This window comes from Peromyscus leucopus, chromosome 8b (genome assembly GCF_004664715.2).
Source record: "Peromyscus leucopus breed LL Stock chromosome 8b, UCI_PerLeu_2.1, whole genome shotgun sequence".
Lineage (NCBI taxonomy): Eukaryota > Metazoa > Chordata > Mammalia > Rodentia > Cricetidae > Peromyscus > Peromyscus leucopus.
The window spans coordinates 25,429,268-25,450,572 of NC_051086.1; the positions used below are offsets into that span (position 1 = coordinate 25,429,268).

The following is a 21,305-nucleotide window of genomic DNA, read 5'->3' on the forward strand; positions in this document are numbered from 1 at the left end:
CCAGAGACCATCGAGCTCTGAAAGCTTGCTGGAGAGGGCAGACTGTCTGACCCCAGCCTAGACCTGCGTCAGGATCTGCACGCTAACAAGGCCCTTAGGTGACTCACCTGCAGGTCCAAGGAAAAGGACCGGGTCTGGTGTGTGGTTTGAGGCCAATCTCTGGTTACATTTGCCAGACAGAGGGACAAGTCAGGGACAGGAGGACTCACACCAGCATGGTAAGGAGAGGCAGGAAGAATAAGAGAACGTCTGAAAGGCACAGACTGCAGAGTGAGGCGGGGCTGGGATCAGAATGATTGCAGCTTGCCTACCTACCAAAATCCAAAGGAACCTTCTAGAAGAGAGGCCTTGGAGCCAATAAACTATGCCTAAATGGGCACCACTTCCGCTATGTGTGGTCTTGGCAAAACCTGAACTTCTCTCAGCCTCAGTTTCTCTGTCTGCACCTGGGCAACAGTGACAAGGCTAAGGGGTCTTTGTTTCCTCCCTGTCCCCAGCAGGAAGACCCACCAGCACCCTGTAGGAGATCAGCTGTCGGCAAGCTCCCACGAGTGGGAAAGGTGGAGTCAAAGGCTGTAATCCAGTGGCAGAGTGCTTGCAGAGCACAAAGCCCGGGTTCCACCTTGGCACTGGGGACACTGTCCGGCCCTGCACAGTGTGCAAGGCAGAAATCCTGGCAGCCTTAGATGAAGCAGACCTTGCTGGGTAGAAAAGTGCGCTGCTCTTCCCAGCTGGAATCTAAACTGCGGCACTGGCTTTGAAGGGGGTGGGATGCGTGTGGCAGAGCTGCCAGCCTCGTAAAGCTCCCTGTCTGCATCTTGTCTTGTGACAGCAGAGCAAGCCTCCAAGGTCAGAACTGAGCTTTAAAGTGGAGAGAGGGGCGGATCTAGCTCCAGCTGGCTTTTGGCCTCCACCAGCTTTGTGCAACCTCGCAAATTTATTGTTTTCCAATTTGCATGAAGCCAGGGGTTTCCAAGGAGATGCCAGGCTTGATCCAAACCAACTCTCCAGCTTCCGAAAGGGGAAAGAAACCTGGAATAATTGAGGGGTGTCAAATAGTGGGACATTTTCAATTTCACCCAAGCCTGGGAGCAAAAAGTGAGAGAGAAGGGTTCAGGAACACTGCCAGGAACTCAGGACATGGATGGTCCTGTACCAGGGTCCTCCAACTTAAGTTCTTAAATGTGGGCATTCAGGGGTAAAGGGGAGGTGACTCAGTGGCACTTGCTGTATAAGCCTAAGGACCTGAGTCCAAATCCTCAATACCTATGCCTCCTGTAAGCCCATGCTGAGGTGGGCAGAGACAGGAGACTCTGTGGGACTTGCTGGCTATCATCCCAGCATCACGTCAGTCAGAGACTGTCTCGGGGGAATACAGTGGACAGTGATAGAGCCGGATGCCCTCAGCAGTTGTGACAGGACAAAATGTGTCCACACTTTGACAGGCACGGTCAGGAGCAGATCTGAGCTGTAAATGACTGCTCAAATGAGCATATCGAGAAAGCCCTGAGCACAGCAATGCCAGCAAAGCACAAATGTTAGCTGTTAATAGAGTCTCCGGTAGGGTCCCCAAATCCCTGGTAGACTTTGGAAATGAATTGGGGTGGGGCCCTGTAAGGTTTAGCAGGTAAAGGTGCTTGCACCCAAGGCTGAGGACTGATTCCCATAGTTTTTCTTTGACCTCCTTAGACATGCTATGGTGTGCCCCTCCAATAAATAAATATAAAACCAAAAAGAAATGGGGTGAGGGTGCTTTCTACTGCTCTGGAGAAAATTCATGGAAGCCCACTATCTCAAGCCTTCAAGAGAATCTCCTTAACAAATATTTTCCTCCTCTCTCATCTCCCTCCCTCCTCTCTGTCTCTCTGTCTCATCCATCCATCCATCCATCCATCCACCCACCCATCCTTCCATCCATCCATCCATCCATCCATGGATGGATGGAAGGAAGGAAAGAAGGAAGGAAGGATGGATGGATGGATGGATGGATGGATGGATGGATGGATGGAAGCAGGACTCCCATCAAGCCTGGAGCCCCCCTATTCAGCTAGTAAGCCCTAGGGGTCCTCCCCTCTCTGTTTCCCTAGCGCTGGGATTATAGTCATTCCTATCTTTTTGCTTGGGTGCTGGGGGTCCAAACTCAGGTCCCATGCTTGTGGACCAACACTCTGCCCATTGAACCACCCCACACCTGCACTTGGATGTCTAAGAGGCCTTTTCTGTTTAACAGGCTCCAAACCCATCTCCAGGACCCATCTGGCTCTGGCTCACACAGTCCTCTACCCTACTCTGACAGAAGGGGCCACCGTCCTGTTTTGCCTGGGTTATTGCTGTGGTCTCCTGCCTCCTCTGTGTACTTCTGAGATCACCCCCTTTGTATTTCAAACCTTAGAGTCCACTGATCAATTGGCCATTAGTTTGGAGGGTCTTGAAGCCTTGAGTCGATGGCTATGTAGCAGAGAGAAAATGTTCAGCTCTGCTAGATTCTGACGGAGGCCTGGGGGTGTGCTTCTGTTGGTACAATGCCTGCTTAGCATGTATGAAGTTCTGGGTTCAGTCACCAGCACTGTATAAACTGGGCACGGTGGTACAACTCCAGCACTCCCAGCACTTGGGAGGTGGAAGGGAGGGAGGGCAAGAGGGAGGAAGCAATGGAGAAAGAAAGTCCTGCTTCAAAAGGTAAGGTGGAGAGTGATCCAGGAAGATACCTGATAATGACCTCCAGCTTACACATGCACGTATGTCTTTCCATCTGCACACACACACACACACACACACACACACACACACACATACATGCACACAACACAACACACTACACACATGAATGCACACATTATACACACACTAAACACCACACACATATACCACACACCACACAATACACATACACACACCACACACACCACACAGACATACACGTAGAAAAAAGACAGCAAGTGCAGGTGTAGACATGCAGCTGGGTGTGGGACTTTGCAAAGCAAGGTCTGGCTGGAGAAGATGTGACTCAGCAGCCAGGGCTGTAACGGGCTATGGAAAATTATCTCCTTAGGGAGTGGGGAGAAGAATGTAAATATAGTGCTTATACTAAAATTCTCAAAAAAATAAAGGAAAAAAGGAAAGACTCATGCAAGCCTATCTGTGATGCATGCCCAGGATTCTAGAATCTGGGAATCTGAGGCAGGAAGATCATAGTTTAAGGCCAGCCCGGAATACATAGCAAGTTCTAGGCAGCCGAGGCTGTACAATGTATCTCAAAGAGAAAAGATCATTTCTCTTTTCCCTGGTCATCACATGCTCCCCTCAGTGATGGTCACACCCATCTGTCTGTGTCTCCTCTGTGTCCACTGACTATAGGCAAGCTGCAGCATTGTCTGCTGGGAGGGAGCCAGCAGAGAAACAGCCTGACCTCTGACAGTTGATGGAGGCTGGGCTGCTGGCACGCCTGGCACACCTTTGTGCCCACCTCCCGATGCCACACCTCTGACCATGGCAAGGGAGAAGTGATGTTTAGATCCAAAGGCTGCAACATGATCCGGGCAGCAGAACCCACAGGGGCATTTTGCATGTCTGCACAAATTAGGCTAGGTCTGCGTGACAAGATGGCCTGGCCTGACCTGACCCCTCCAGAGAGACCAGGTGAGAGAAGGTGAAGGGAGAGGAGAAAACAGTTGCTTTGAGTCCATCCAGGTCAACACATACTGCTCTTGATCTTCCCAGGCAGAGCAAGCAGCGGAGGTGGAGGTGGCAGCCAGCAGTTCAAGAACTCGTTCAGAATGCAGATTCCCAGGCCCCTCCCACTGGCTCAGTTGGAACCACACACAGAGAATGCACAGTGCACAAGTCTGTGCCACCTGTTTGTACCTCTGCCACACTTGCACCTCCATTTTTGCCTTACTGTATACAAATGAGGGTGAGGGTTGGCTTAGTCTTTCTCCAAATCCATTCATTTTATTTTATATGTCATTATTGTTAGGATTTTTTTGTTTTTGGTCTTTATTATTTTTTAATAACATTTATTTGTGTATGTGCGTTGGGGGGAGGGGATACAAAAGCATGAGCCACAGCCAGCTCCTGTGGATGTCAGAAGGCAGGCATCAAAGACCAGTTCTTCCTTCCACCATGTGGGGCCTGGGGATGGAACTGGGTCAACAGGTTAGGCAGCCTTTACTCGCTGGCCATCTCCTTAGCCCAAGTGTTTTGTTTTTGTGGGTTTTGTTGTTTTAAAAATAGGGTCTCTGTATCCCAAGCTGGGCTTGAACTCACATCAATCCACCTGCTTCAACCTCCCATGCACTGGGGTTACAGGGCTGAGTCTCCACATCCAACTCAATTCACTTTAGAAAGAAGCCGGGCGTGGTGGCGCACGCCTTTAATCCCAGCACTTGGGAGGCAGAGGCAGGCGGATCTCTGTGAGTTCGAGGCCAGCCTGGACTACCAAGTGAGCTCCAGGACAGGCACCAAAGCTACACAGAGAAACCCTGTCTCAAAAAAACCAAAAAAAAAAAAAAAAAAGAAAGAAAGAAAGAAAAGAAAGTCTCTATTTTAAACCGAAACTTTCTATCACTATCATTGGCATAAATCAAATAGCATTGCTACATGTCACAAGAACATTAACAATGCCTAAAATGAGACAGAGGCTGTGTGCTGCTGAAACTCTAGCTGGGTACTGTGGTCTACCTGCACCTTGAGAGGGCTGCTAAAGGATGGAAGGGGCCACGTTCTTACTATTTAAGCGCACTGATACTAATGGTACCCTGGCAGAACACATCAGATGTCATCCTGCCTACCAGAATCTGCCTCCCACACCTTTAGAATAAGCACTTTTTGTTTTTCTTGTGAAGACAGAGCCTCATTAGCCCAGGCTAGCCTCCAACTCCCTATGTTACCCAAGGATGACCTTGAATCTTTGATCTTTTTGACTCTACTTCCTGACTGCTGGGGTCCTCACACATCAAACAATGGAACAGTGTGCCATAGTGCCTGGTTCCAAACAGGCACTTTCTATAGCAGGGTCCCCGCCCCAAACACCCTCCTCCTAGCACAGCTATGGACGTGTTTCCCCTTCCCCTGCATGGAGTTTCACCCTAACACATTCAAGTGGATAACTGGATGTTGGAGAGGGAGCTATTTACACGTAGGCTCCCAGGGCCTTGGTCAACAGAGAACTCAGCCCACTGAGGCCAGTACCCTTTCCAGCTCTAGGGCCAGCCACTGCTTTCATCCAGAATGGTCTCTAATCCCTCTCCTAGCAATGGCCCAGAAGATGGCCTAAAACCTCAATGTCCTCCTATAAGGAGCAGACCCCAGGGCAGGTCACAGGATGGGGCATCAAGTTGGCTTAGCCAGTGCAGACATTGGTACAAAAAGCCTGGTGTACACACTTAAGCACACAGTATATGTATATGTATATGTATATGTATATGTATATGTATATGTATATGTATATGTACATATATATGTGTGTGTGTGTGTGTGTGTGTGTGTGTGTGTGTGCGCGCGCACACAGAGAGAAAGAAAAAGAAAGGGAGATGATAAAGGAAATAAAAAATGCGCAAGCACTCAGGCTGGAAGTCCACACCCTACAAATAGTATAGGGAGGTGAGAGCAATGGATGACAGTCTCTACTGCATCTTGCTTTGTTAAATAACGTTTTATCATAATTTTTGTTTCAGTGACTTCAGGGTAAAATGAAAATCCTAAACTCTGATACCAAATTAAAAAGAAAAGAAGTCCCAAATTCAGTAGCAACCTAAGAAGTCAGGAAGGAAGGAGGAAGTGCCTCTTGAGATAAGTTCCAGGGTATGGATGGAAGTGCATCCTGTTAGCCAAACTTGGTCCACAGTACCACAGTATAAATACATTTTTTTTAAAAAAACAGCCATGTTCATTTGTGTATGTGTTATCCATACACATCCTCAGGATGCAGTGGCTGTGACAGCAACCGTATGGTCCACAGACCTGAAGCTGATCCTTGTCTGGCTCTACAGGAAAACTGAAGATTCGTGGGGAGATGTTCTGAGATTGGGGGTGGGGCTGTGCCAGCTCTGCCTTCTCAAGCATCTAAGCCTCCCCTTCCCCGGTGGTCTCCCATGTCACCCCTTGTGTGGGCAGCCATTCTCTCTCACCAATGCCTCCCCAATTCTCTTCCTATGTCTGTTCTTGACCTCTGAAGTCTTCTTCTACCAGAGTGAGTCTGGACCCAGCATCTTCCTCTCAATGCTCTCTGCAGGCTCCCCCGGCTCAGAAGAAGCCACAGCCTTACTCAGGTGCTTCTAGGACTTGAGTGCTCTAAGCCTGTTTTCCTCTAACGTCATCCCATGAATCTTCTGAAATTCTTTCTTCTCCCTATCCATCTTTGGCCTGCTTGACTCCTTATCCATTTGTGTGTGTGTGTGTGTGTGTGTGTGTGTGTGTGTGTGTGTGTGTGTGTGTGTGTGTGTGTTTGCACATCTGTGCAGGCAGGCACAGAAAGGCCAAGGGAGGAAACTGGGTGCCCTGCTCTATCGCTCTCCACCTTATTCCCCTGAGACAGTCTCTCACTGAGCCCCGCACTGGGATGACAGCCAGAAAGTCCCACAGATCCTCCTGTCTCTGGCCCCTCGGCACGGGTTACAGCAGGGAGGGATTTGTATGACTTGGGATGTTCGGGGTAGGCTTTGATGATAAATGATATTTGAAGTAGGAGTTAAAGGTCATTTTAAGAGGTTGGCCAAGAGGATACCTGGGGAAGAGTGCTGAGGCAGGCAGTGAGCAGATGTGTCTGGGGACACTGGGGACGTGGGAGGGGCTGCAGTAGCCAACAGCAGGGAATAAGGCCAGAGAGAAGATGAGAGCCAGACTGTGGCAGGCCTGTGTGCTGTCATCCAGATTTTCCTCAGAGGGACACAGGGAGCCAATTCAGTGTCAGAGCAGTGAAGGGCCTAGATCACCCCAAGTGAGTGCAAAACCCTACACCGATAGTTTCCCTTTTGCAACATCATGTTGATTCAGCCACATTCTGGAGCCAGAAGTGGATGTTGGGTGTTGTCCCCAGTCACTCCCCACCTTAGCTTTTGAGGCAGGGTCTCTCACTGAACCCAGAGCTCAGGCATCTGGCCACACTGGCTGGCCTCTGCTCTGCCAGTGTTGGGGCTGCAGGCACTCACTGTTGAGCCTGTCTTTTATGTGGTGCTGGAGACTGAACTCAGACCTTCACTCGTACAGCAAAGCTTTGCTGACTGAGCCACCCCCTGGCCTCTCAGTCTGTTTTGCTGTAAACACCCTCTCTTCTGCTGCATCCTTGGAGGACCCCCACTTCTGACTCATTTCCTGCTGCTTCCCTCATTACAGCTTGCAATTATTTTCTAGAAATTAGTTTTGTCTGCACACCTGGGCCAAATGCATTCAGATGTGGGCGTAAATTGCCCCAGTAACCCCCATCAAGCTGTCTGCAGCCCACTACAGCCAGCAGAGAGGTACAGAGCAAAAGGGCTGCTTTGCAAACAGAAACTCAGGGCTAGTCCCTCCCACTCCCCTACACCCTGAGATTGATACCCAAGTCACTCTGTGTAAATTCCATACCCACCACTGCTCCCCAAATTGACATAAGCCACCTGCAGACAGGCAGCGTGTTTGGAAGCCCATCCCCCTGCCTGCTTTGTTCCTAAGGTCCAGTGTGGCCTCCAGCAGCTAGGGTGCAGAATGCATTGTGTGGAGCAGGGGATATCTAGTCCATGCAGGAAGTATACCCCAGAGGTGTGAACTAACATGTTGTGGCCCAATTACAGAGTAAATACAGGGTGTGTTGTCTTGGAAGAAGAGGAGGTAGTGGGCAAATTGGGCAATCCTCTAACTCAGAAAGCACCCCACACCTCTACAGGGGGACATCATGCTGCAGAAAGCCAAAAGTTGTTTTTTTCAAAGGTGTGCTGTGGCCAACAGAATGTGCTGGGACCCTCAGGGACAATGCTGTCCTGGTCAAACTCAGCTACACGGTCTTCAGACAGAGAAGGTAGGATGCCAGGAGCCACAGCAGTGTCCCAGGTGCTGTGTCAACAGCTAGGCCACACTCCAATTTCCATCATCAGGTACCAGGGATGCTACAATCACCTGGGAAGCTCACAGCCCTCTCTTGGATTAGACAGGCTGCAGCCCACAAGAGGCATGGACCATTTCAGCACCTTGGATGGACAATGCATCTGGATGCAGCACCTGCTTACCTTAGCCAGCTGTGTCTGCAGCTTGTTCTTCACATCTGTCTCCTCAGCGATACGCGCATTGAAGGCCAGGTTGGTGTTGGTGAATTGCCTCCACATCTGGTCCGACAAGGTCTCAAACAGGTGTTCTGCCTCCTCTCGCAGCCGGATGGAGTTGGCCCGCATGTTCTGAGAGTGTCTGATGTTATCATTGCTGAACTTGGCCCAAGTTTCAGGAACAGAGACCCTGCAAAAGTCCAAAGGCAAGCTGAAGTCAGGTGGGGAACTGGGGAGCTGCCGACAGGTCTTAGAGATCTCCGCATTCAGGGGATCCTCAACCTTGGTGTTTGGTTCTCTGATGTTCCTGTGCACCTGAGGGTAAACCTGACCTTCACTCTTACCCTTCCAGGAGCTCCCACACACAGCCTCAATGACCATAAATATCCCTGAGGCCAGAGGAACATGTCTATTCCCTGTTGAGGACAGCTGCCCCAATCCATCTCTTGTTTCACAGGGCTCCAACACTTTCAATAAGGCACTCAAGAGTGGAAGGATGGGTGGTCCTTCAAGGAGCTTTGCCCTCTCACTTCTACCAAAGACATAACCAGGCCAAGAAGCAGGCAGGAGGGCCCAGAGTGGCCCAAGTGACCCCAGCCCAATGACAAGCATGTGGCTAAGCCACTGACTAATCCATTCACTCAACACATGTAGGGTTTAGTTGGTGGGTTTGTTGTTTGGTTTTATTTGTGTTGCTTTCTGGCTTTGCTTTTCAGGACCAGGACAGAGCCAGGAGCATCACACATGCTAGGCAAGCATTCTGCTGCTGAGCCACACCCCCGTCCTAAGCATTATGTTTTCAAAGTCCACCATGGGCCAAGCCTTAGTCTAAGCACCAGCAATGGAGCTGTGAGTAAGAGTGACAGCATTCAGGCCCTGGGTCCAGAGGAGGAAAAGGATGGTAAACTAAGCGGATCTCACACACTCAGGTGTGGGCCTGCAAGGACTTTAGAAGCAGGTAACAGTGAGACAGTCAGTCACTGAATTCAGCAGAGATATGGAAACATCACATGGAAACTTCCAGAAACAAACAATTTATAAGTTTTACTTTATTTATCAACACCATTTAATTACATTACATGCTGTGGGATGTTCTGTATGGCAAATGTGTTACTCTGATTGGTCAATAAATAAAACACTGATTGGCCAGTGGCCAGGTAGTAAGTATAGGCGGGACTAGCAGAGGGGAGAAAAGAAAGAACAGGAAGGCAGAGGGAGTCACTGCCAGCTGCTGCCATGACAAGCAGCATGAATAGATGCCGGTAAGCCACGAGCCATGTGGCTAGCTATAGATTTATGGAAATGGATTAATTTAAGCTATAAGAACAGTTAGCAAGAAGCCTGCCATGGCCATACAGTTTGTAAGCAATATAAGTCTCTGTGTTTACTTGTTTCTGAGCGGTTGTGGGACTGGTGGGTGACAAAGATTTGTCCTGACTGTGGGCAAGGCAGGAAAACTCTAGCTACAATTACATTTATTTATTTAGTGTGGGCGTGTGGAGCCAGAGGACAGTCTGCAGAAACTGATTCTCTCCTTCCACAGTGTGGGTTCTGGAGATCAAACTAGGGTCATCAGGCTTGCTGGCAGGAGTCTCACCCCTGAGCCACCTCAATGGCCCCGATACATCAGTTTTAAATGACTTTCACTATAACACACTGTTGTGATTATTCTATCGTGTTAGTGGTTATTGTTAACCTTTGCCTCACAGGCCAATCCTTATCCTAAGTATGTATGAATGCATTGAAAACAGTTGTCTAGCCAGGTGTGGTGGCCCACAACTTTAATCTCAGTACTACTGAGGCAGAGTCAGGCAGGTCTCTGTGAGTTCAAGGCCAGCCTGGTCTACAAAGCAAGTTCTAGGACAACCAGTGCTGCACAGGGAAACCCTGTCTCAAAACGCCCTGGAATCCTGGGAGGCTGAGGAGGGAGAATTGTGACCAAAATCAAAAACCAAACAAGGATCTATTATGTATAGCCCTTGGTCTCCCCACATTCCCAGGCATGAGGAGGTGTGTGTGAGAACATAACCCATGAATCTTCAAGGGCTGGACTGGGAGACCCCGTCTCCACAAACCAACCAAACAACAAAAGTCCCCGTGAGCATATACTAAGAGAATGTACTCCTGCTAAATGAGAGGCAATCACTGTCACCAGCATAGACACCATGCCCCTGCCTTCCCCTGGAGCAGGCAGCCGAGAGATTCTCCAGGGAAATCAGCAGCCTCACCTCCCTCTCCTCGGAGGAAGTCACCACAGGTGGCTTGTCTCCTCATAGGTGGTGCACCTCAGTGTCAGGGTGTACTTCCCTAGAGCCCAAGTCCTCTAAAGGCAGAAGGTGGGGCAGGCTTCAGTGCAGAGGCAGGGTCGTCACTGACAATGTAACATGAATCTTAAAAAATCTTATTAATATAAAAACCCGGGAGCCAGATATTGGGGTGAACATTGAAAGGTCAGAGAAACAGAACAGGCCACAGCCACCTCACCTTGCCAATTCCTCAGCTGATCCTTTTTCCTCAGACTGGAAGCCTCTGAGACCTCATTCTAATGGATCTCAGCTGAACTGCTGCTAAAAGCCTAAAAACTTAAACAGCCAAGTTCCTGGTCCTCACGCCTTATATACCTTTCTGCTTCTTGCCATCACTTCCTGGGATTAAAGGCGTGAGTCACCATGCCTGGCTGTTTCCAGTGTGGCTTTGAACTCACAGATCCGAATGGATCTCTGCCTCCCAAGTGATAAGATTAAAGGTGTGTGTGCCACCATTTTCTGACCTCTATGTCTATCTAGTGGCTGTTCTATTCTCTGACCCCAGATAAGTTTATTAAGGTACACAATATATTGGGGAACATAATATCACCACAGGACAACACCTAGACTCCGTGTCCAGTGTGGACTCAAAGCTCAGTTCTGCCAGCCGCTGTGTGAGTTGAGGTCAACTGCTCATCTCTCTGAGCACTGGTTTCATCAAATGGGGATAATTATGGTGCCTATGCCCAGGGTGAAAGCCCTATCACACAACCAGACACTCAGAAAGCACTTGTCAAGTGATTATTATTCATAAAATGTTGCATGCCAAGCTCTGGACAAAGACTAACATAGCAAATGTCACCATCACCACCATCATCACCACCATCACCACCACCAACACCAACACCACCATCACCACCACCACCACCACCACCACCACCACCACCACCACCATCACCACCATCACCACCATCACCACCATCACCACCACCACCCACCACCACCACCACCAACACCACCACCATCACCACCATCACCACCACCACCATCACCACCACCACCACCACCACCACCAACACCACCATCACCACCACCATCACCACCACCACCACCATCACCACCACCACCAACAACAACACCATCATCACCACCACCACCATCAACACTATCATCACCATCACCACCACCAGCACTGTGATTATCAACACCATCACTGTCATCGTCATAACCATCATCATCATCATCATCATCATCATCATCATCATCTCTGTTAACCCAAGCTGCTGAGAACTGCACTGAACAGAGACACTAAAATCCAGTCAGTCACTGAACATCCTCTCTTTACTCTGCCTCACACCTGGAAGACAGCGTCCTGAGTTTGAACATCTGGGAAGCGCTTATTGGCCACAAAGAGCAGCTCTGAGAGTCCAGTCGGATGAAGTAAAGCAGCCTCGTCCAGCAATGAGCAGCTTGGCAGCCAGGCTTAGGGGGAGGCGTTTGCACAGGTGGAGGGACCCCCTTGGTCTCCCTGTGCAGACGGGCAGCTGTGGCTACAGGAGCAGACTTCCTGCCTCGCTATTCCAAGGCCTCAACCCTGTGGAAAGAGGAGCAAGTCCCAGGAAATGACATGACCAGAAATCCCAAAAAGGTGGGATTTACCATGTGGCTAAATCCAGAAGATCACTCTAGGTGTGGTCCACAGAGCCTACCCAGGGGCTTCTCCCCTTCTCTCCTCCTCTCCTTTGTTCTTTCATTCCAGAAATACCTATTGTGTACATAGTGCCCAGTACAATTCTATCTGCTAGAGATAAAAGGTAGATAGTGTGGAGCAGACCCAAGGGAGACCCCACCCTCTTCTCAGACCCCAGCCTGTGGACAAGGAAAGCACGTATTATTCTATCTGACCCTCCATGATATGGACATGCCCTCCAGAGTGTTACACACACAAGAGGCACCTGTGCTACTCACAGCTGCCAGGGGGAAAGAAATGATGCTACCCAGCTGCATCCAATCAGTGTCCTGTCAAACACTAGGCTCTGTGTTCCCCACATCCTGTGTCCATCTTTTCTTCCTCACAGAAACCCAGGGAAGTAGACACTATTTTTCCCCATGATGTTGATACAGAAATGTGGCCCAAAGAGTTTAACCTGCCTTAACTTACCCATAGTGTGCACATGGAGGCTGGAACACAGCAAGCCCAGCCTGGCTGTAAAAGCAGTGTGTGTGTGTGTGTGTGTGTGTGTGTGTGTTAGTGCTGAGAACAAAGTTGGGCTTCATACCTGCTAGGAAAATTCTGAGACTTATTCCCAGCCCCCAAGAACCCATTTTCTCCCAAAAATCCCACGCTGGTGGACACTACTGTGTTGGGAGCCGGGCGGCCTAGTTTCAGGCCAGTATATGATTGCTTGTCTAATGGGTCTCCAGATGAGGCAAAGCCCACAGGGACAGTCTGACTTGGCAAGGACCAAGGACTTCGGGACAGTGCAGAATACTGCTGGGACCGCGCGGTCTGCATGCTCTCTTTTCTCTTGTAATGTTGATTATTCTCTTGGCGGTATTAGTGTCATCTTGTCAGTCATGCATGGGACAGACGTGATCATTCCTGGAAACCCCATTTTTTTCTCTAATATTTTCCCCTGAAATTCCTTGGGAGCTGATGCTCCTCAGGTTTCCTGTCTGAGGATGTCAGCTGTCACTTCAGCCCCTGGGAGCTGTTCTGATTCGGAGCTGACAGGAGGCAGATCACCACTATTTCTGTAAATATGTTCTGAACGGATTGTTGTTCTTGAAAGTGTATGCCCATGTCAATCATCTTTAGTTTTGTAAAGAAAGGATGTACCTGGCCAAGCTAGCAAAATAAATGTTGTTTTGAGTTTAAAGATGTTTTGTTGGAAAAAAACATATTTGACATATTTGTTTTTGCCAGAGGATGGGGAAAAAAAAACTTGTTAGTATGGAAGAACATGCTTGTTTTTGCTATTCGGGGCTGGCCGCTTGTGTGAAACTCATCTGGTGGTTGGACACTTCATTTCTCTGCTCTGACATCCCTTCCCTGTTTCAGGACCTGAACCCAGGCTGAGCACTACTGAATGGAGTTCCTGCTCCTATTGCTACAACTGCCATTGGAAGTTTCCCAGCATGCCCCACCACTGTGGCCGTGGCCCTGGGACTCTCAGCTAAGCCAATCACATGATTTGGATCTTGAGAAAGGTGGAACATGGATGGAAAGATGGCAATGTGGACATGCAGCCAGTGCCTCCCCCCCCAGGCCACACAGCAGGTGGGTGCAGAGCCAGAGCTGCAGGGCAAGCGTGCAGACCTCCAGGACACAGGCCAGTAGCTCCCACTCCCTGGCTCTCTAACAGCCAGAGCCTTCTCCTGCAGCCTTCCGCTTGACTCTGGTGCTTCCCTACAGACTCCAGTAAACTCTTCTCTTAACCTGCTGGCCAAACCAAGACCCAGCCCCTTGCAACAGAGGATCCCATTCAAACACTGCTTGACCAGCACACAACACCCTTTCTACACCTTACCCTTTGCTCCCATTGGACCTGGCCAAGACAAGGAGAGAGAGCTGGGTACTTACGTTCCGTCAAACTTCTCCATGCCGTGGTAGAAGCTGATGCTGTCAGATGTGTTTCTGAGATTGAAGCACCTCTCGTCAATACACTGGGCTGAGTTCTTGTCCTCAATGTCCCGCTCTAGGGCGTGTTGAGCATCTCGGTTATCCCTGTAGGAGAAGCAATGTGTGGTCACGGCATCCTCCACCCACAGCCATCGCCACGCATCAGGTGGAGGCAAAGCCCAGGCTGCAAGCCCAGACTCCCAGGAAAGTGCTCTGTGCACACGGAGAGGTTGCCCAGCTCTGTTTCCACTGGGTGTCAACACCTCCCACCCAGCCACTAGGGCTCGCTCCAGGACAAACACACCTGTCGTCTGTAAACAGATGTGAGCCAGGCTGACAAGATGGCTTGGGAGGTAAAGAGCTGCCTGCCACTCAAGCATGATGGCCCGAGTTGATCCCTGAAGTCACAATGGAAGTAGAGAATTGACTCCTGAAAGTTGTCCTCTGACGTCCAGATGGCATGCAAGTGTAGGCACGCACACACACACACATGCACGCACGCACGCACGCACGCACGCACGCACGCACGAATAAAATACAAATTTAAAAAAAAAGGCTAAGTGGTCAATACCTCAGGCTCTGAGTGATGGGGCATCTCAGTTGCATCCACTCAACCAGTCACAGAGAATCTGTAGGTTCCTGGCATGATTTTGTTTTGGCAATAAAGAACACTGACCAGAGGCTGAGTTCAGTTCCCAGCACACACCCGGCAGCTCACAAGCATCTGTAGCTCCAGTTCCACTGGATCTGATACCATCTTCTGGCCTCTGCAGACACCAGGCACACACCTGGTACACATATGTGCATGCAGGCAAACACTCATATACACAAAATAAAAATAAGTCTTTAAAAATCTCTGTATTTCTAAGAACAGATTGGAAGATACCAAACCATCTTTAGACAAAGTCTGTATGAAGAAGTCACTCCTATCACAAATGCATCGCTGTGCAGCAGCAGGTGGATCTGAACACAGAGTTAAAATGTAGAGAAAGACCCTCACTGCCTTCAATTTATATAACTAAATACAGCAAAAATAAACATGATGAACATGGTAAGGGGAACCGTGGGGGCTTTAAAAAGACAGCAAGTAACTCAGTGGAGGGAACCAAAGCAGGCAGAGAGAGTAAATACGGAGGCCTTGCGTGTCTGAGTCCTGTCTGAGCTAGGTGCTCCTATCAAGTAGGAAAAGGCACTATAGACAAAGCTACAGAGGTGATTTAGAATCAAACTAACACAAAAGCAGAGAAGCTAGAAATAACCAGGTTTGGGGGTCAGGGACCAGCTCAGAGTCAGGGGCTGGGTGGAGGGGGGATATGGGTGGAGGGGGCCTAGGTGGAGGAGGGGTCTGGGTGGAGGGAGGGGTCTGGGTGGAGGGAGGGGTCTGGGTGAAGGGAGGGGCCTGGGTGAAGGGGGTCTGGAGGGAGGGAGGGGTCTGGGTGGAGAGGGGATCTGGGTGGAGGAGGGTCTGGGTGGAGGGAGGGGTCTGGGTGGAGGGAGGGGTCTGGGTGAAGGGAGGGGTCTGGGTGGAGGGGGGTCTGGGTGGAGGGGGGTCTGGGTGGAGGAGGGTCTGGGTGGAGGAGGGTCTGGGTGGAGGAGGGGTCTGGGTGTTGGGAGGGGTCTGGGTGGAGGGGGTCTGGGTGGAGGGGGGTGCTGGGTGGAGGGAGGGGTCTGGATGGAGGAGGGTCTGGGTGGAGGGAGGGGTCTGGGTGGAGGGAGGGGTCTGGGTGGAGGGAGGGGTCCGGGTGGAGGGAGAGGTCCGGGTGGAGGGAGAGGTCCGGGTGGAGGGGGTGCTGGGTGGAGGAGGGGTCTGGGTGGAGGGAGGGGTCTGGGTGTTGGGAGGGGTCTGGGTGGAGGAGGGTCTGGGTGGAGGGAGGGGTCTGGGTGTTGGGAGGGGTGGGTGGAGGAGGGTCTGGGTGGAGGGAGGGGTCTGGGTGGAGGAGGGTCTGGGTGGAGGGAGGGGTCTGGGTGGAGGGAGGGGTCCGGGTGGAGGGAGGGGTCCGGGTGGAGGGAGAGGTCCGGGTGGAGGGAGAGGTCCGGGTGGAGGGGGTGCTGGGTGGAGGGAGGGGTCTGGGTGGAGGGAGGGGTCTGGGTGGTGGGAGGGGTCTGGGTGGAGGGAGGGGTCTGGGTGGAGGGAGGGGTCCGGGTGGAGGGAGGGGTCCGGGTGGAGGGAGGGGTCCGGGTGGAGGGAGAGGTCCGGGTGGAGGGGGGTGCTGGGTGGAGGAGGGTCTGGGTGGAGGGAGGGGTCTGGGTGGAGGGAGGGGTCTGGGTGTTGGGAGGGGTCTGGGTGGAGGGAGGGGTCTGGGTGGAGGGAGGGGTCTGGGTGGAGGGAGGTGCTGGGCGGGTCAGAGACAGGGTCAGGTGAAGAGGAGACAAGGGGTGGGGAGGGACTTGAGCCTGGACTGTTGGAATCAGAGCTAAGAAGCTTGGCCAAAGCCACAGTTTCCAGGCTCCAAACCACTGGCAATGGCAATCACTTTCACAGTTCTCACCAAATACCAAGTGCCTGCTCCTTTATTTACTATATTCCATAGTTTCAAATGATGTCTAAAGTAAGAGTGAATGCATTTTGAAAGGGGAATTCAGATTTTGGTCTTTAAAGGAAAAGAGTAACTCTTGGCTATTAATAGGTTGTTTCAGACCTAAATATACCAAGTAGACACTAATTCCTAGCTTGCCTCTAAGCCCGAAACTCTCCCTGTGTTCTCTGTTGGGCGAAGGTGAATTCTTGCTGATTGGCAGGGTCAGACTGGTAAGGCAATGACTTCACTTAAGTCTTCAGCCAGAGACCAGCTACGATGGAGGGCCCCCTTAGCCTCTCCATCTCCTCCCTTCCTTCCTCCCCTCTCCCCATGGGTCTCTCCACTCAGTTTCTCTCCTCTTCCTCCTCTCCCCCTCCCTTGTGGATATGGTTGCTGTTGGGGAGGGGGTAGGGCTCTAATGACTCGGAAGGAAGAAAACGGAAGTCCCAACAGTGAGGACACGGGAAATCCTGTCAGGACACCCCACCAGGACCACCCTGAGGCCTTCAACATTGAGCAGGGTAGTGAAGCAGGGCTCTGTCTCAGCTGGTGCACTGGGTCAGTGGAAGCTCGGAGAGCAGCTGGCAGTACTGCTTGGTACTGATGAGGCCTGGAGGGGGAAGGGGAGGCCCCTGTTTCCCCTTGTCATCCCCTCATCCTGCTGTCAACCCACCAGGAGGGACCCAAGCTTGGGTCCCCAGTCAAGAGGAAACTTTTCTATTCTTTTGGGGTGCCTATACCATAAGAACACCCTTCTTCCTGGAAGCTAATCTCAGTCCTGGCCCAGAAAATCACAAGCCCTCATCTGTGGCCACCTGAGCGCTTCAGCCTTAGCGCCTCCAGCAAGCCAGGTCTGAGCATTTCCACACTACAGGCCACCCTGCTGGCCATATCAAGAAGGGCAGCCCGGCTGTGCCCTCTGTGACAAAGAAGAAAAACCAGCAGAACGGCGTGCCCGGGACAAAGAAGGGTAAATGCTAAGCTCCAGCGCCAAGGGGAGAAGCCGTCTCATGGGAGCCGAGGGGCCCAGGGGCTTAGCTAGGGGGCCCAAGCCCAGCAAAGCACAGACCTCCCTTTAATTACACGAGGGGCCCCGGCTTGGCATGATACCAGTTTACATCATGGTCTAGGAACAAAAGCCGGTGCCTTTTGAAGACTCCCTGCTCAAGCGTCCACCAGCACCTTTCCGGAGATGTCCCAGTCCCTTGCCTTATTGCCTAATGTCACCATGTGCTGCTCCTCCCAATTTCAGACCTCGCCTGGGGAAGCCATAAAAGCTGGTGCCTTCAGTCAGGGCCAGCAGCAGCTGGGATGAACTAGCTCCGGAGAGCAGACAGAGCATCCCTCAATGCACTGGTCCACTGACAGAAGCACTGGCAAATGGGGATGCACCCCCACCCTTCCCACCCCACAGAGCTGGTGTTAAACATCTAACATCGCACCAGGAACCTCAAGAGCTGCTCAGAGACAAGTGGATCCATCTGGCTGTTCCCCAGAAACCTGGTGAACCCACAAACAATCCTGAAGGAGAAAGGCTCCCTTACCGCATCTGGAAATCGACTCGTTTAGCTAATTTTCTCATCTGATCTTGGCAACATTTTAGTAAATCCACTTCCTGAAATGAAAAAAAATGTCAGGAAGAGCTGACATGGTTGGAAATTCACTGGTCAGACCCCTCATGCTGGAGCCCCATGCCAGGAAATACCCAAGTGGGGATCCCAGGACCACTGGGGCGAAGAGTGGATGATAGAGGCCTTGAACTCAAGATCCTCCTGCTTCGGCCTCACTAGTGCCTTTTTATTTTTCCTTCTCTTCCCCTCTCCTCCCTTCTACCCCCATTCCCTTTCTTCTTTCTTTCTTTCCTTCTTCTTTCTTTCTCTCTTTCTTCCTTCCTTTCCTTCTTTCTCTTTCTTTCTTTCTTCCTTCCTTCCTTTCCTTCTTTCTTTTTCTTCTTTCTTCTTTCTTTCTTTCTTTCTTTCTTTCTTTCTTTCTTTCTTTCTTTCCTTCTTTCCTTCCCCCCCTCCACTCTCTCTCTTTTCTCTCTCCCTCCCACTCCCCTCTCTCATGAGCTAGGCAGGCAATTCTACCACTGAGTTATCTCATCCCCTCTTCTTATTTTGAAACAGGAGCTCACTGATTTGCCCAGACTAGCCTTGAACTCATTTTATAGCCCATGCAGGCCTTGGCTTGGTGATCCTCCAGCCTCAACCCCCCGAGTAGCTGGTATTACAGGCATCTGACACTATATTAAATTAAATTAAAAATTAAAATAAAATTTAGCACCCAACTATGTGTAGAGTGCTCACAGATAATTTTTTCATTAAATTATACCATGCACTGGAAGTGGTATACATATACAGCGTGTATAGTATATGCTTAATGTACTATCAGGAGTATGGTTTGCCTAGCATGTATGAAGCCTTCGGTTGGATCCCCAGCACTGTATAAACTGGATGTGGTGGTGCGTGTCTGTAATCCCAGCAATCAGAAGGGTAGAAGCAGGAGGATCAGGGGTTCAAGGTTATCCTCAGCTACATAGTAAACTGGGGATAGCCTGGGATACATGAGACTCTGCAAAAATGAGCAAAAATAAATATACATGGGCCTTTACTTTTATTATCATGGTGCCATCCATATGGTCATTTTGAAAATAAAAAGATTGAGATCAAATAATCCCAATCCATTCCCATTTCCTCTTCTCCCCACTCCTACATGAGGACATCAGCGCCCCACAGTGTTCCCTGAGCTCTAACTCTATGGGGCATCATATGTGACTTCTGCTCCAGACAGACCACTCAACCTTCTGACCAGCCAGCTGTCTTCTCACACACTCCCAAAGGGTACTTTACCCGGATAAGGTTTTTCTCCACGCTGTCATGGACCAGGTCAATCCCGATCCTTTTCTCCCGATTGTACAGACACTCCAGGGCCACCTATTGGAACAATGGGAAAGACTGTGTCCTGTGGAGGCCTGGGCAGAATCTGAGTGTAAGCAAGTGAGAACCTGTGCCTCATCTGCTCTGTTCTGTTCGGTACCTTGGTGTCCCATGGGGCCTCATTACTGTGCTTTTGTGCCAGGGCCACTGCAAGCCCATGCATTCAAATCAGGACAAGGATGTGTCCCAGGAAGCAGTATAATTGGGAGGGAGCCTGTGATGGTTCACCTTGAACTCACCTTGATAGGGCTAAGAAACACCTAAAAATCAAGTGTGGTGTCACATGCCTTTGATCCCAATACTTGGGAGGCAGAAGCAGGTGGATTTCTTTGAGTTCCAGATCAGCCATACATAGTGTATTCCAGAACAGTCAGAGCTACATAGTGAGACCTTGTCTCAAAAGAAAAGATAAAGAAGCAAAGAAAGGTGGATGGATGGATGGCCCACTTGTTCCATTACATCTTCACCAACTTTCTACTTTTGATGGTTGCCTTCACTGACTAAGGTGTGCTGTTCTGAAACTTGCTCTGTAGACTAGGCTAGTCTCAAACTCAGAGATCCATCAGCCTTTGCCTCCCCAGTGCTGGGATTAAAGGTGTACCCTATGACATTCGCTCTAAACTTTTGATTCCTTTCCACAAGTTGGAAACTTAGCAGGGTGGGGTCTTGCCCTGAGGTTACCACTCCCTTTATTCCATTTCTTAATCTGTTTATCTCCTCGATCATAGGATTTAGCTCTATTCCACTTCCTGGTACTTCTTTTCTCCTCAAATTTTACATTTCTGTTCCTTTTCATTATAAATCTGTATAAGAGTGACCAGTAATAACCATATGACAGAGTCTATACTAGGCTGTTTTGAGATTTCCTCTGCCAAAGCAATTAATCCAAATCTCTTCACTTTTACCTCAGGCAGACTCTTTGAACAAGGGCAAAAAGCAGCCACTTTCTTTACCAAGATATCACAAGATCCATCTCTAGGCAACATACTAAAATTCTCCTCTAAAATTTCTTAAGCCAGCCCTCCACAGTTCATCAGATCACCCTCAGCACCACTGTCTTCCATGCTCCCACTCGCATGGCCCGTTAAGTAGCACTTAAAGCATTCCATTGCTTTCCAAGCCCAAACTCCCAAAGTCCAAATTCCTCCAAACAAAACATGGTCAGGCCTATCCTAGCAATATTCCAGTCCCTAGTACCAACTTCTGTCTTCGTTAGGGTTTCTATTGCTGTGAAGAGACACCATCACCATGGCAACTCTCATAAGGAAAACATTTGAGTTAGCAGCTTACAGTTTTAGAGGTTTAGTCCATCATCATCATGGAGGGGAGCATGTTGGCTGAGAGAATGGTGGCATGCAGGCAGACATGGTATTGGAGAGGTAGCTGATAGTTCATCTTTCACAGGCACCAGGAACTCAGACATTGGGTGGAATCTTGAGCATATATGAGACCTCAAAGCCCACCTCCACAGTGACATACTTCCTCCAACAAGGTCACACTTCCTAATAGTGCCACTCCCTTTGGGGGCTATTTTCTTTCAAACCACCCCAAGGAGTATATCTCACAAGCCCTGGTCTCTTCCTGTGTTTTTTCTTTGCTTCCTGTCTGCCAGGAAATGCACAGCCTCTGCCACACATTCCCACTGCCATAGTATTTGGACCAGGTACATGGGGCCAATCAATCATGGTTACAACTCTTTGACACTATGAGCTGTTATTGATGGGTATTTGAACACAGGGGTAACACCC

At 50.1% G+C, this 21,305-nt stretch overlaps 1 protein-coding gene across 1 annotated transcript in view; it reads right to left on the reverse strand.

The window, feature by feature from the left end:
• Tekt5 (tektin 5) overlaps positions 1-21,305 on the reverse strand; it is a 42,402-nt gene that overhangs the window by 10,735 nt on the left and 10,362 nt on the right. Inside the window, exons 2-5 of the mRNA XM_028872882.2 lie at positions 19,471-19,554; positions 18,166-18,236; positions 14,064-14,207; positions 8,202-8,424 (exon numbers count right to left, since the gene is read on the reverse strand). Of these exons, the coding sequence (XP_028728715.1) occupies positions 8,202-8,424; positions 14,064-14,207; positions 18,166-18,236; positions 19,471-19,554 (522 nt within the window). The remainder of the gene's footprint in view (positions 1-8,201; positions 8,425-14,063; positions 14,208-18,165; positions 18,237-19,470; positions 19,555-21,305) is intronic.